The 14,664-nt window shown below is 35.9% G+C and overlaps 1 protein-coding gene across 2 annotated transcripts; it reads right to left on the reverse strand.

Moving 5' to 3' along the window:
• Positions 1–11,901: 11,901 nt before the first annotated feature.
• On the reverse strand, positions 11,902–14,202 carry LOC122002695 (transcription factor DIVARICATA-like). 2 transcript variants are annotated; one of them, XM_042557971.1, is made up of 3 exons: positions 14,044–14,202; positions 13,159–13,604; positions 11,902–12,866 (listed from the first exon to the last, which is right to left on the reverse strand). In XM_042557971.1, exons 2-3 carry the CDS (start codon positions 13,572–13,574, stop codon positions 12,563–12,565), a joined length of 720 nt encoding a protein of 239 aa, XP_042413905.1. In that variant the 5' UTR covers positions 13,575–13,604; positions 14,044–14,202; the 3' UTR covers positions 11,902–12,562. The 2 variants fall into 2 exon arrangements, with proteins under 2 accessions (XP_042413905.1, XP_042413906.1); XM_042557972.1 differs by having other exon boundaries at positions 13,159–13,660; positions 14,044–14,143.
• Positions 14,203–14,664: the final 462 nt, after the last annotated feature.

A 14,664-nucleotide genomic window follows, 5' to 3' on the forward strand; every position in this document is an offset into this window, starting at 1 on the left:
AATTAATAACTATTTTATCAAATTTATAAGACTAATATCTTTAATAATTTAGAATGAGTGAGATATTAAATTAAAAATCCTAATTTAATTAATTTGAAATTTAAATTAATAATCTTAATCTAATTAAAATCCAAAACTTAAATTAAAAATCCTAATCTAATCAATCCGAAACTTAAATTAAAAGTCATAATCTAATTAAAATCCGAAACTTAAATTAAAAATCCTAATTTAAATGATTCAACTTAATTTAAAATTCTAATTCAAATAATCACAATTAATTAATAATTCTAAATTAAATAATTAAATGTGATTAATAATTCTAAACAAAATAATTAAAATTTCTAAATTAATATCAAATTAACTAATAAACACACTCCTCAATTATCTAATTCAAATCTAATTAATTCAGAATTAACTAATAAATTAATTAATGATGATAATTCTAATGTAAAAAATTCAATCAATTAGTTAATCCGAAATTAATACTCAAACCAACTCTATATTTGAACATTACACTTAGATCTATGTAACTCACAAGTCACAAAATAGCTAATTACTAAGTGGAATTAATAATACTCAATTAATGGTGTCTCAAAAAATATTTGAATAATCTAGTAATTTGTGAAATTTATTAAGAAAATAGGAAATATATAAAAATTAAGGGAAATTAGAAGTGGCTAAGATTAAAATTAGACTTAATAAGAAGAAGAGGTAAATCTAAAATAAGTTCAAGGCATATGATCAATCAAATCTTAACTGACCCAACTCAAGCAATTAAAAATTCAAATCACTTTATGAGACATGAGTAAAAATTGAACTTTATGAGACATGAGTAAAAATTGAACTAATATCTAAGTTTGAATCCAAAATCATAGTTGAAATATTGGGTAAAAGCAATGAAAGAATAACTAACCCAATTCGATAGAAATCAAGTTTGGAATTTAGTACCGCCAACTAGAGATAAAACCAGTAAAAATAAAACAATTTCCAAAATAAACTAGGTTTTTTTTTATTATTATCATGCTTGACTTGGCTTGTGCTGTAGCTTTGCTTGTTTAATATATCTTATATCTTGTAAAATCTATGTTAGAATTCCAATTATTAGTATGTTGACTATCTTAAATATGTCTGCTTAAATTTTAGTCAATATCTTCTAATAATTTGGTTAACATGGAATGCATGCTTGGATTCTAAGGACACACTTAACCATGCCTAACTGTTTAGCTTTAAATTGCATACTTTTAGATTGCTTGATTTAAAGTGTTTAAAATATGTCTAGATTAAAAGCATTGATAGCTTTATATTCAAGTTTCATAATTTTTAATATTCTTGAAAAATCTTGTTCAGAATTTCAAGATATATTTTTGGGAAAATTTATTTTTAATTACTTGAAAAATCTCTCTATTATTAGAAAAACCTTTTATTACTTATGAAATCTTGTCTAGAATTTTAAAATTTTTTATTTTCACTTGAAAAATCATGTTTAGAATTTTAAATATGTTAGCACTTGAAAATTCTTGTTTCAAAATATTCTCTTGAAAATATCTTTTTAGAACTTGAAAAATCTTGTTTCAAAATGTTTTCAAAATTCCCTTACTACTTGAAAAACTTACTTAGAATTTCAAAATAACTTTTGAAAACAATTTTTATCCTTCAAACATTTTTTAAAAGTCTCTGTGAAAATTTATTTTCCAACTTAAACCTATTTTCTGAAAACACTTTTGAAAAAAAAAAAATCTATTTTCTAATTTAAGACATTCAGGAAAACTTATGTTTGTAACTTCAAAATCTTTGAAAAGTCTTGTTAAACATATCCTCTTTTAAAATGTTGTTTTAACCACTTATAAATATTTGTTTAACAATAGCATTTTTTCATAAACACTTTTAAAAAATCCATTGAGCACTTAGAAAATCTAATTTATTTCCCACTAAACCTATTTTCTAAAAACACTTTTGGAAAAAATCTATTTTCTAATTTAAGACGTTCAGGAAAATATTTTTGAAAACATATGTTTGTAACTTCAAAATCTTTGAAAATTCCTTTTGAAAAGTCTTGTAAAAAAATATCCTATTTTAAAATGTTGTTTTAAGCACTTATAAATATTTTTTTAACAATAACATTTTTTCATAAACACTTTTGAAATATCTGTCGAGTACTTAGAAAATCTTATGTATGAAAACATTTTCAGTGCTTTTAAAAATTTTAAGTGTTTTCTTAGACTTGAAACCTGTTGAAAAGTCCCATGCATTTCAAAATATTTGTTTTAAATATTTTTTTGTAAAAGTGTGCCTTTCCATGCTCGTTCGAAAATTATTTCCACACACTGACGTAGTTATCTTTTGAAAATATTTTGAACTCACCCTTTATTTTTGTTGTGATTTTTTTTAGATACCCTGTTGAATTTTTTTTTATGTACCTCAAAGGGGGGGGGGGATTATTGAGGGGAGACTTTTTTGAAAATCGAAAGTTTACTTTATATATTTTTTAATTATTTTATATTTTTCGAACCAAACTGTTATAATAAAAAAGAAAGAAATTATTGATACAAGGAGTACCAGTACCAAATAATTGAACTTTAGTTTTGAAATTGATAAAGGGTTCAAAAGTTAAACTTAATCGTGATCTAACTGTTGGGACCGTTGGGTCCGCTAGAGGGGGTTGAATAGTCCTGCAAAAAATAAAATAAAAAATACCCTTCTCGGACTTAAATGAACACTTGCGTAAATAAAATTAGAATAAACAGAAAATAGAGGCTCAAGGGATTTACTTGGATACAACCGGGGAGGTTATTAATCCAAGAAAATGAAGCGCACTAAATACTCCTTCAGGCGGAGAAACCCCTTTACAGTAGTGAAAGCACAAAAATGAAGAAGCTAAACAAAAATGGAAAACACACAAGTGTTGTAAATGAAATTGCTTATTTATTGTAGCTTCTTGGACCAAGACTATATTTATAGTCTTGGTCGGGGCGCCTGGAAGGGTTCCAGGACTTGGAGGGGGATAAAACTTTATCCCCTCTACAACGGATGACAGTTAAACGCGATCTGGATAGAATCGGGTTCTAGGCGCTCAGACCTTAAAGTCAACATGGTTGACTTTTTCAATCCGGACCCTCTGCTCCAGTGTTGCTCGCCCCGGTCCGTGTCTTCCGCCTCGGCTCCGCTCGCTTGGGTGATTTCGGCCTTCTCCTCGAGCAGGCTTCCGCTCTGGCTTCTCGTCTCTCGAACGTCGCACACGTTCTTCTTGTCTATCGGTGTACTCTTCCGCGTTGCCTCATTCCTCAGACGCACCGAGCCCGTTGGTTCTCTTCCGTGCCGTCCTTCTCGGTAGCCGCATCTTCCACTCGACTTCCTGTGCTCCTAAACTCCTGCACACTTAGACACAGAGATTAAAAGTCAATAGGACCTAACTTAACTTATTTGATCATATCAAAACAACCTTGGGGTTCAAACAATCTCCTTTTTTTTTTATGTGAGCAACCCAAGTTAAGCTAGGGTAAATAAATAAAGTTAAAGCAAAAATAAATTTTACAATAAAGTACAAAAAGTAGAAAATTTAATATTTAGCTACCTCCCCTAGACTTAATCTTTTTCTTCTACCCATTTGATCACATAAAAAATGGGTTACCAAAAAAAATCTAAGGGTAATCTGTTAGTGAGGGAAGCATCCGACGATCAAACCTATGTTTTGATTATGTCAAAGAGTTCAAAGTTAAGATATTTTGTTATCTGATATGTTGAATGAGCTTTGCAGGAAAAGTTCTAAGGTATCTTAGGCAAAAGTCCTAGCTGTGGTTAGGCAGGCAGAAAACCCCTATGGGGTGGTAACCCTAGGTCCTAGGGAGTGGTAACTCTAGGCGGAAAGTTTTGGCTGGTCGAAGCTTCAGGCAAAAATCCTAGGTGGCAGCAACCCTAGGTGGAAAGTCCTGGTGTCGCGAACCAGGTGGAAGTCTGGACGGGTCATGGAGCGGACGTTCAGCATGAAGACCGGAAGACTCGAGCTTCGAGCAAAAGTCCAGTTGATTTGGAGGATCAACTGACAACATGTATACTCTCCTGAGTGGAGTAGGTGAGGGCGCGTTCCCCGATGAGGGAACATTAAGCGTCGGTTCGAGTTCGACCTAGAGTTTCAACGAAACTCAAAGTCAGAACCGGACAGTCGGAGGTTGTCACATTTCTTATACTCTATATTATGCCTGGACTAACTTTGTTTTGCAGAAAATAAAGTTATTGGATAAAGCAGGTCCGGGTGCCCCCAGCAGTTCCGGGCGCCCCTAGCTGGTCCGAGCGACCGGAGTTGGTCCGGGCGCCCCGAACCCAAAATTTATCGAGAAGATGACGTGGCACACGCGGAGTGTCCGAGCCACGTGGTCCAGGCGCCTAGAGGGGTTCCGGGCGCTCGGAAGGGCCTATTTGAGGAGCCTCGATCAGAAGCTGCAACACAACACAACGATCAACTCTTGCTTCTATGAATTGCTCAGAAAAAGCCTCCACGATGCCCGAAAGCTCCAAGGACGGCTCTTTTGGAAGACTTTCTAATTCAGAGCTTTTGGTATTGTGTTAATTTCAAATTCTTTTGTACTGAAATTGTAATTCTTTGTAATCCTTCGATTGATTAGTATTTGCTAATCGAAAGCACTCTTTCGTGCGAGCCTTGGAGTAGGAGTCGTCATATGTTCTGAACCAAGTAAAAATCTTGATGTCTATATTCTTTCTGCCTATTTCTATTTCTATTCCGCTGTGAGTTTTTCGATACGAAAAGTGAAAACCACAAGCGCTATTCACCCCCCTCTAGCGCTTTTCGATCCAACATAATCCTGATTTTCAAAAAAACATGGTATCAAGTTTTGAAAGTTGAAAAAATTTCTCAGTAGTTTTAGAAGCTTTAAGTGTTGCAGAAAAGTTTCTAAGTAAAAAAATTCTAATTAAACTCTGATTCTGGAAATTTTGATTTTCAAGAATTATTATTATTTTTTTTAAATTTTGGGGAAAAAGTTCTAAGTAAAATACATTAAAAAAATAACTTAAAAGAAACTTTAAAACAATTTCTAAGTTTTAAAAAAAAATTGTAAAGAAAGATTTTTTTTAAAAGAAGTTAAGCAGATTTGTAATTTTTTTTAATAAAAATTAAATAACTATTCGAAGCATTATTTAATCTCAATTTTAATACTTTATCAGTTAATCAATTAAACATTTTATTTAATATTTGGCTTCCAGGCTGTGGCGAGACACTAGGCCTTCTTGGTTATTGGATCATCAACCACTTCTAGACAAAGCCGCATAAGGAAATTAAACGTTTAATTTTCTTGCTGAAAGCTCTAAGTCTAAATAAAGTTCAAGTTAGACAAGAATTGGGAACCCAATATAGATTCCGACTAACTTGATTGATTAGGTATTTCTTAGAGACATATTTCTTTGAAATGTTTTTAATTTGTCCTTTGTGATATCTAAAATACCAATTTAGGTTATTGAACTTTCTAAAACTTGTATTATATGAGCATGTATTATTTTTCAAGTTACTTATTTCTTTTTGAAAAATATCATTTTCCAGTTTAATCTTGTCAAAATTTTCTAATGGGCAAGATTTTGCTAGAATTAATTTTAAAATTTTAATTTCTTTTTCAAGTCTGCAACAATCTTTGGTTAATAATTTCACAAACTTAAATAACTTGTCAGGTGGGAGAGATTGTACATGATTTACCTTATCGACTTCATTATCCGTAGCTCCCCTTGAACTGCTGCTTTCTTTCGATGTAACTCCCTCTTCATGTATGCTCTCGATGCTCATTTCGGATGAGCTTGCTTCGTGTTCATCTTCTTGATGACTTGCCATTAATGCAAGTCCGGAGAAAACCTCGACTTCTGATTCGGACGATGTATCATCCCACGTTGCTTTTAGTGTCTTGTATTTGTTCATTTGAATATGCTTCTTTCTTTTGTTCTTGTCCTTGTTCCTTAGCTTGGGGCAGTTGTCTTTGACATGCGCTTCTTCGTTGCAGTGGTAGCATCTAATCGTCCTTTTCTTTTTACCCTGTGGATGATTAGTTTTTCTAGATTTACATAGCTTTTTAAAACGTCTTACCATCATCACCATTTCCTCGTCATTGAGAGAAGATTCTGGCTCATGTTCATCTCTTGTTACTTTGAGGGCGATGTTATACTTCAGCTCTTTCGTACTTGCACATCTCGATTCATGCACTTCAAAAGTTGAAAAAAATTCTTCTAAGGTAATAGATTCTAAATCCTTAAAGATATAGAAGACATCTACTAATGATGCTCATTTAGTATTCCTAGGGAATGCATTAAGAGCGTACCTTAGCCAATCTCGATTACTTACCTTTTCTCCGAGATTCGAAAGTCCGGTGATGAGCTCCTTAGTCCTCGAGTGAAGATGTGCAATCGTTTTGTCTTCTTCAAGCCGTAGGTTCGTCAGCTGGTTGCGGAGTAAGTCTCATCTCGCGAGCTTGGCCTCGGACCCCCCTTCATGTAGCTCAAGGAATTTCTCCCAAAGCTCCATTTCTGAGTTATAGGTGCCGATCCGATTGACTTCTTGTGGTGGAAGGATGCTCAACAGATGGAATTCTGCTTTGCCGTTTGCCACGTAGTCGACCTGCTCTTTCTTCGTCCACTGGTATTCTTCCTTACATTCGGGTGCTACAAAACCGAACTTCATTATTAAAAGTAATTCAAAGTCAGTTTTAAAGATTACCTGCATTCGCTTTTTCCAGCTAGCGAACTCCTCCTCGAACTTTGACGGGTATATGCTCGGTCCGACCATCATCTTTGCTTCGATCGACGATTAGTCCTCCTGAAGCGCCTTGGCTTTGATACCACTTGTTGGGACCAATTGAGCCATCTAGAGGGGGGGGGGGGTTGAATAGTTCTGCAAAAAATAAAACAGAAAATACCCTTCTCAGACTTAAATGAATACTTGCATAAATAAAATTAGAATAAACAGAAAATAGAGACTCAAGGGATTTACTTGGTTACAACCGGGGAGATTGTTAATCCAAAGAAATGAAGCGTACTAAATACTCCTTTAGGCGGAGAAGCCTCTTTACAGTAGTGAAAGCAAAAAAATGAAGAAGCTAAATAAAAATGGAAAGCACACAAGTGTTGTAAACGAAATTGATTGTTTATTGTAGCTTCTTGGACCAAGGTTATATTTATAGCCTTGGTCGGGGCACTTGGAAGGGCTCCAGGCGCTTGGAGGGGGATAAGACTTTATCCCCTCCGCAACAGATCACGGTCAAACACGATCTGGATAGAATCGAGTTTCGGGCGCCCAAAATCGCTCCGGGCGCCAGGACTTGTTCGGGTGCCCCATTCCGGGCACCCGGACAAGTCCTGGCGCTCAGACCTTTAAAGTCAACATGGTTGACTTTTTCGATCCAGGCCCTCTTCTCTAGTGCTGATAGCCTCGGTCTGGGTCTTCCGCTCCGGCTCCGCTCGCTTGGGTGATTTCGGCCAACCGAAATAAGGCTCACCCGAACCCAATTTCAGTCTTCTCCTCGAGCAGGCTTCCGCTCTGGCTTCTCTTCCCTCGAACATCATGCACGTTATTCTCTTCCACCGGTGTACTCTTCCGCGGCGCCTCATCCCTCAGACGCACTGAGTCCGTCGGCTCTCTCCAGTGTTGTCCTTCTCGCTAGCTGCGTCTTCCGCTCGACTTCCTGTGCTCCTAAGCTCCTGCACACTTAGACACAGGGATCAAAAACCAACATTACCTAACTTAACTTGTTTCACATCAAAATAACCTTGGGGTTCCAACACTAACAAGGTTAATCAAGTGTGCAGATAGCTCAATTAGGATAGTTCTAGTGAGTCTAGACAAGTGAAAGTTCTAGTAGGTCAGTTGTGTTCAAAAATTAAGCATGATTGTAATCTAACAAGGTTGATCAAGTGTTCATGTAGCTCAACCAGGAAAGTCCTAACGAGTCTGCGCATGTGAAAGTCTTAGTAGATCAGTTGGTCAGGATACTAGGCAGCTGAATGCCCTAATAGGTCAGCTGGACCGAATACTAGGCAAAGTAGAAGTCTTGGCAAATTGAGGACATTAGATGGATAGACTAGATAGGTTAGCGAATCGGAAGTTTAGCAAGTCGATGAGTAAATGAGGACCAAACATTGAAGGAAGACCTGGAGATCAAGAATCAAATGCTGAGCAAAAGTCTAAACAAGTCTGGAGGACTAGATGTTTAACATTAGGTAAATTCTTTTGAGATGAGAGGTTCTTCTGAAATGAAGAACAAGTGAGGAAGAGTTCCCTTTAAAGGAACTATAGGCATCGGTTCGACTAAGGATTTCACTAAAAAACCTGAGTCGAGATCGGATAGTTGTATTACTGTCCAAACTATTTATACTATTATTGTGCTAACTCTATGGTGCAAAGACCTGAAATTGGGAAATTATCCGGAAGCAATTGACTCCAGGCGACTGACCAATTCTAGGCGATCGAAGCTCTAGGTGTCCGAACAGGATCTAGGAGCTCGGGAGGTTCGATCCAGCCATGTGTGCAGATGACGTGGCAAAGTGTGGTTGGTCTGCAATGTGGGATGACATGCCGACATCCAGGCGCCCGAGAAGGAGAGGAGGATAAAACTTTGTCTGGAACGCACCAAGTCAACAGTCTAGGGGCCCAAAGATGGATAAAATTGTGACATAATTAGATTAGACGAGGTTGAGCTTAGGGTGCCTCGGCCTCGTCCTGGCGCCTATAGAATATATAAAAGCCCTACGAACAAAGGCTATAAAGAACACTTTTGATCATCATCTAACAAGTATTCTACTTAGGGGTGGAAATGAGTCGAGCTGCTCGTGAGTGGCTCGGTCAAAGCTTGACTCAAGCTCGAATTTGACCGAGCTCGAGCTGGCTCGTTTAACATTCGAGCCGAGCTCAAGCTCATTTAACACTGGCTTGAGGGCTCGTCGAGCCTTGTCAAGCTAGGTTAATTTAATATTTTAATAATTAAAATTATTATTACTTTTAAAATGAAGAATAAGTTAAGAGTTTGTGGCTAGAACATGTCATTTGATATATTTGAGGTCTATGGTTCGAATCCCCACTTGAATAGGTTTTTAATTTATTTTTCCAAGTTAGGCTCGAGCTCGGCTCAGACTCGATTACAACCCTAATTCTACTCTCACCTCTGAAATGTTGATGAATGCTTCAACAATCACGCTTATCTTTGATTCTTAGTTGTTGGTATAATTTGTATTATACTTTTACTTATCATCTTTTGTACTTGATTTTGAAATGGAACAATAAGCATGTTACTGTTTTTCGGCTTTTTGTAAAAGATGAGTTTTTGCCTCCGAATCATTGTTCGAAGGAGAAGACTATTAGTGGATTGCCCATTGAAAGAGGCATGGTCAAAGACTACAAGCCCTAGCCTAGTAGCCGTAGGCTGTGAACCAAGTAAAAATAAAATGTCTCTTTTTTGTGTTTTCTATTTTTGCTAATATCTCTTAATTGAGTTTTTAGAAAATGTGAAAAAGCAACACACGTTATTTACCCCCAGTGCTTTTCGATCCTACATTTTCGTCTCCAAATTTGCTCCAATCAAATTCTTCCCCTTCCTAGAAATATAAAGTACAAATCATAGTCATCCAAACTAAAATGGCGAAATGGATGCAAATGCTAGAAGTTTATGCTAATATAATGCTATAAATGTATGCTAAACAAGATCAAATATATATGAATGATTCACACACATCTAACAAGTCATGCGTTTGGTGACAGATAATGTGCTTCTTATGCCAAGAATTTGGGGAACATAAGTGGAATGAAGAAATAGCTTGGATTGCCATCCGATGCTTTAGAGTCAATACATACTTGCACCAGCGCATAAAAAAACTTTTAGGTTAGGCAATAGTGAGATAATTCGTAAGCCTATGCTCATTGAAAAATACTATATGATATGATTATATGAATTTGCCAAGGATGATGAGTCTCTTTCACACACATTAGTTTTTATTGTACATCATGCTTGAGGACAAACAAAGATTTAAGTTTTGGGGAGTTTAATCTGTGTGAATCATGCATATGATTTTGATCTTATTTAGCATATAGTTGTTGCATTACATGAGCATATATTGTATAAACTTCTAGCATTTATATTCATTTTATCTTTTTAGTTCGGATGACTGCATTTTGTATTTTATATAGACATGACATGAAGATCTTAACATTGGAGCATGCTTGGAGATACAAAATTTAAGGAAACACATAACTAATTGATCCACGATCGACCCATGGTAGTCACCACGATCATGGATCAACCAGAAAGTCAGATAGCTCATGAAGCGTTAATCAAGAACAAGCAATGAGAACCATGGTCAGACCGCGGTAGCAACCATGGCCTTGGTCTATACTGAGCAAATCAAGAAAATGAGCAACACGATCCACAACCAGCCCATGGAACGTTCCATGGTCGTGGATCGTTAGGGTTAATTGACCGCACTGCCCTATTTTTTTAGAAAATTTTGTTAGGGTTTGTCCTACTTTTTAAGAATTTCTATTAGGGTTTGCACTACTTTTTAGGAAATTTTGTTACGATTTGAGGCATATATATAAAAGGAAACAAAAGACGGCGATTTAGAGACATCCGGACATAAGAGATCAAAAAGAGAAGCCACATCCAAAACATCCAAGGAACAAAGATATTTCATTCATCAAAGAACACGTGGAGATCTTCCAACGACATTGATAAATATGTACAATCATGTTCTTATATCTCTTGTGCTTATTTTGAGATTGTAGAATGTTTTATTTGATATCTATGACTTGTACTTTCAATGTTATGGAATAGTCTCTTTATTATAGGATTAGGAAGTAGCTCAATCACATGTTGACATTGAACTTATGATTTCTTTCTTTTATTGATATCATGATGATCTTGATTCAATTTTAATGTGCTTAATTGTGAATATATTAGCATATATTTGCATGACTAAAGATTAAGGGATGAATTAAGAGGTGAATCTTAATCTCATATTTATAGAATTGCACTTGAGGTTTTTTTTTTTTTTTGTTTTAAAAGTAGTTCAAATTCTCTCAAGGTAACATAAGGTAACATTGATTATCAGAGCTCAAAGGGTTTAACTTAATTTAATTACCGTGGGAATATGATTCTAGGTAAACACGATCTTACACAATGTTCCATGTAAGGACCAAACACACGGAGGTACATATCATTTCGAGCGAGAAAAAGTCCTACTCGGAGAAATCAAGCAACCATATTCACTGAAGGACTTAACGGTGCAAAGTTCGAAGATTTCAAAAGCCAACTTGGCATGACAAAAAAAGTTAGTCCGGTGTACGAAGCTTTCGTCATGTGAAATTTCGAGGAAGGATCTATTATACACAGTCTTATCTTATATTTTACAAAAGACTATTTTTAGGATTCGAACCCGTGATCTTTTGGTTATATGATAATAATTTTACTATTATATTAAGAAAAAGTAACTACTGAGGGTAGTACTGAAGAATCATGGCCTCTCTATGTTTTAATAAATTAATGTTCTTTTAGGAATAACTAGAGTTTTATTAGGATAAAAAATCTAGTAGAAATGTTTTATTGGATAAATTTGAAAGTTTTTTTTTTTTAAGAAAATATGTTAAAGTCTAGACTGAGCCATTTATAGATTGATCAATCTATAAAGGGGTTAGAATCCTATATATTATTTGTATTAAGAGTTTGCAAATATGATCAAATACTTTTATATAAATTTTGGTTTACTTACAATGAAAGTTCTTTCAATTTTCCCATAAATTCAACAGATCATTCAACCAAAACTCAGAGTGATGTCACTAACAACAGCTTGAGACATGCTCAACATTGTGTCCACGTTAGTTTGGGCCAGGAAGGGGGAAGGACAATCATTGAGATGAGTTTAGCATTGCATTTAACTCCATAATTGAAAATTTTCTAATGGGAAAAACAAAACGATGAATTTGTCTGTATCTGACAACACGTGTTAATCTGATTCTATTGGGATAGACATTGTGCTACATTATAGAGATACACTCGTAAAGGAAAAGGAAAAACAAAGCAAAAAAAAAAAAAAAGTAAAAGGATGAAAGCATGAGATGCCGAGTCAGTGGAACACAGACTCCCAACTAAAGTTAGTGGCCGAGCTGAGACAAACAAGCATTAATGAAGCCCGAGCTGGAAGATGAAGCCTCCAAAACTGATATCACCATCAACAGTTGCAGAGTAAGAATATGGCATCTGACTCAGCCGCCATCTATCAATTTATATACTTCATCTTTAACAATGGCTTTGCATGAATCAACAATCTACAAATGTGCTTGGGCGAAACCATTTTGTGGCTGGCATTAGATTGCAACATTTCTTCACTTTACATTAACCTTAACTATTTATCACATGTCAAGATGATGCTGTGCAGAGTTACTTCAATTCACAAGCAGTTACAGTGACAATGTGACTTCTTGCAAGTTGAAGAGTGTCATTCTGAGGTGCACGAGCTTCTGATTTCAGACTATAATTAAGGAACTTCTATATGAATTGGCACAGATAAACTAAGTATTCCATTTGCTTCACTGGGTCGGTTTGAATTGATAATGCATGTGAGAACCAGGCCATGGCAGCACAAAAGCTGTGGTTGGCTCAGGAGTAAGGGTGGGTGGCTCTGATAGAGCTGGAGGTCTATTTTCCGATAGATTCGTGGTTTTGATGTCATGTATGCTAGACCTTCTTTTATCTTTGCCACCTGAATTTAGTCTAATGAAGTACTTCTGGGCATGACTAGCCACTTGAGTAGGGGTTCTTGTGTTCACAAAATTTCTAGAGATATTTCTCCAATCCCCTTTACCATGTTTTTCTAGACCAAGCAGGAAAAGCCTGCAGAAACAACAATAAAATTCTCATCGCTACCCATTGCATTCTACAATAACAAAGGAAACATAAGCAACACCTTAAGTATCCCATAATTTTTTTTTTCCTATTTCATTGCATATAAAAATAGCTGAGATGAAACACACATTTAAAGTCTAGCAGGATCATCTAAACTATGTATCAAAGTGTGAAGAAGTAGACAGCATGAACTAAGCATGTGAGGGTTATCAAAGCTCACTTAATCTAAAATAGAAAGAAGGGCTGATTCTTATGCAGTAAAGGTTGTTGTAGGACTTACTTGTGTTCGGCTTCAGTCCACGGGACTCCTTTCTTCCTCTCATGGCCGAATGCTCGTCCTCCTGAGCGCTTACCACGGATTCTGTATGCTTGCTTCAGACCTTCAAAGCCATAATTTGTCTCCCATCCTAGAGAAAACGAAGAGTCATAACCAGGACAAGGGATCCTCCCTGATTCTATCTGCCTCACATCATCCACCAAGTCCAGGTAGTGACTTTCCACCTCCCATGGAGTCTTCCCGGGGACAGAAGCCGCCACCATTACCCAACGATCGGGGGTCTCTTTGTCGAACCTTGCCAATGCATCCTCAAAGCGCTTGTTCTCGTCATGGGTCCAAGTACCAGTTCCTTTGCTACCCTTTCTTTTCTCGCTAACTAAACAATTGGTGCTGTGGTAACACGGAGTCAGAATTTCCATTCAAGGGCTTGTCAGCATCCGGAGATAATTCTGAAGAGAAAGCAATCAATTGGTACCAATTCAAAGGGAAGCACAGCAAGTCTCCCCTTGAAGGATTCGAACTAACCATTAGAAACCATAAAAAACTAGAAGAACATCAAATATAACGATCTTGATGACCGAAACACCGGAAAAATATAGACAAACCAAACAAAAAAAGTCTTTTTTTTGTTAGAGAAATCAAGCGCAAGTTTCGAAGTTACTGAAAGATGACGCTGACGGTTCAATGAGCAAGAAACGAAGCTACAGGAAGCCAAATACAAAACACTCCAACGGAACATAAACATGGATGAACCTGTAAGATCAGAAGCGTCTGCGAAAAGCTGAAGTAATCCAGCAAAGTAGAAACCTAGGAATCAATAAAACCGGAAGTCGAACAACAAAGAAGCGGAATTCAAAATAGCAGCGCGTGGAGAGGGCAAGACGGTACCTTTGTGGAAGATTTGCTGGTTCTCGGAGCTGGAGTCCACTGGATTGGTGAAGATTTGAGGGTTGAGGGGAAGAATGGAGAAAGAAATGAATGGCCTTGGATTGCTTCTCCTTCCCACCTGCTTTAATTTGTTCCTGCTAAGCCACTGTTACTTGGGAAATCTGAAAACAGCCCTGGGGAAATGCAGCTTCTGCTTTTGTATGATAATTCTTAAATTTTCGGAGGTATTTTAAAAAAGAGAAAAAGTTAAATGCGTAAACTATTATTTTAATTTTAATAATATGTATGTCTTCTCTTTATTTATCTTTCATTTTACCCTTATCTCAAGCCAAATATATGCTTTTTTACATTATTGAGAAGCATTTTTTATTTTTATTTTAATTAGGCGTCCGAATTTAATCCTAAAGATGAATAACTTTCATAAAATCGAATATACAATATGTATATTTTCTTAAGGGGTCATCATTTAGTTGCTTAGTAAATTAGATTTAAAAATTCTTCTATACAATTTAAATTTATATTATTATTGTTATAATATCATGAGTTCTCACCCTATAAATCAAATAAGAATAAATATTATAAAAAATAATTATCTAAGATTTAGAATATAATTAAAAGAAA

The sequence above is a fragment of the Zingiber officinale genome, chromosome 7A, assembly GCF_018446385.1.
Source record: "Zingiber officinale cultivar Zhangliang chromosome 7A, Zo_v1.1, whole genome shotgun sequence".
NCBI classification, from domain to species: Eukaryota; Viridiplantae; Streptophyta; class Magnoliopsida; order Zingiberales; family Zingiberaceae; genus Zingiber; species Zingiber officinale.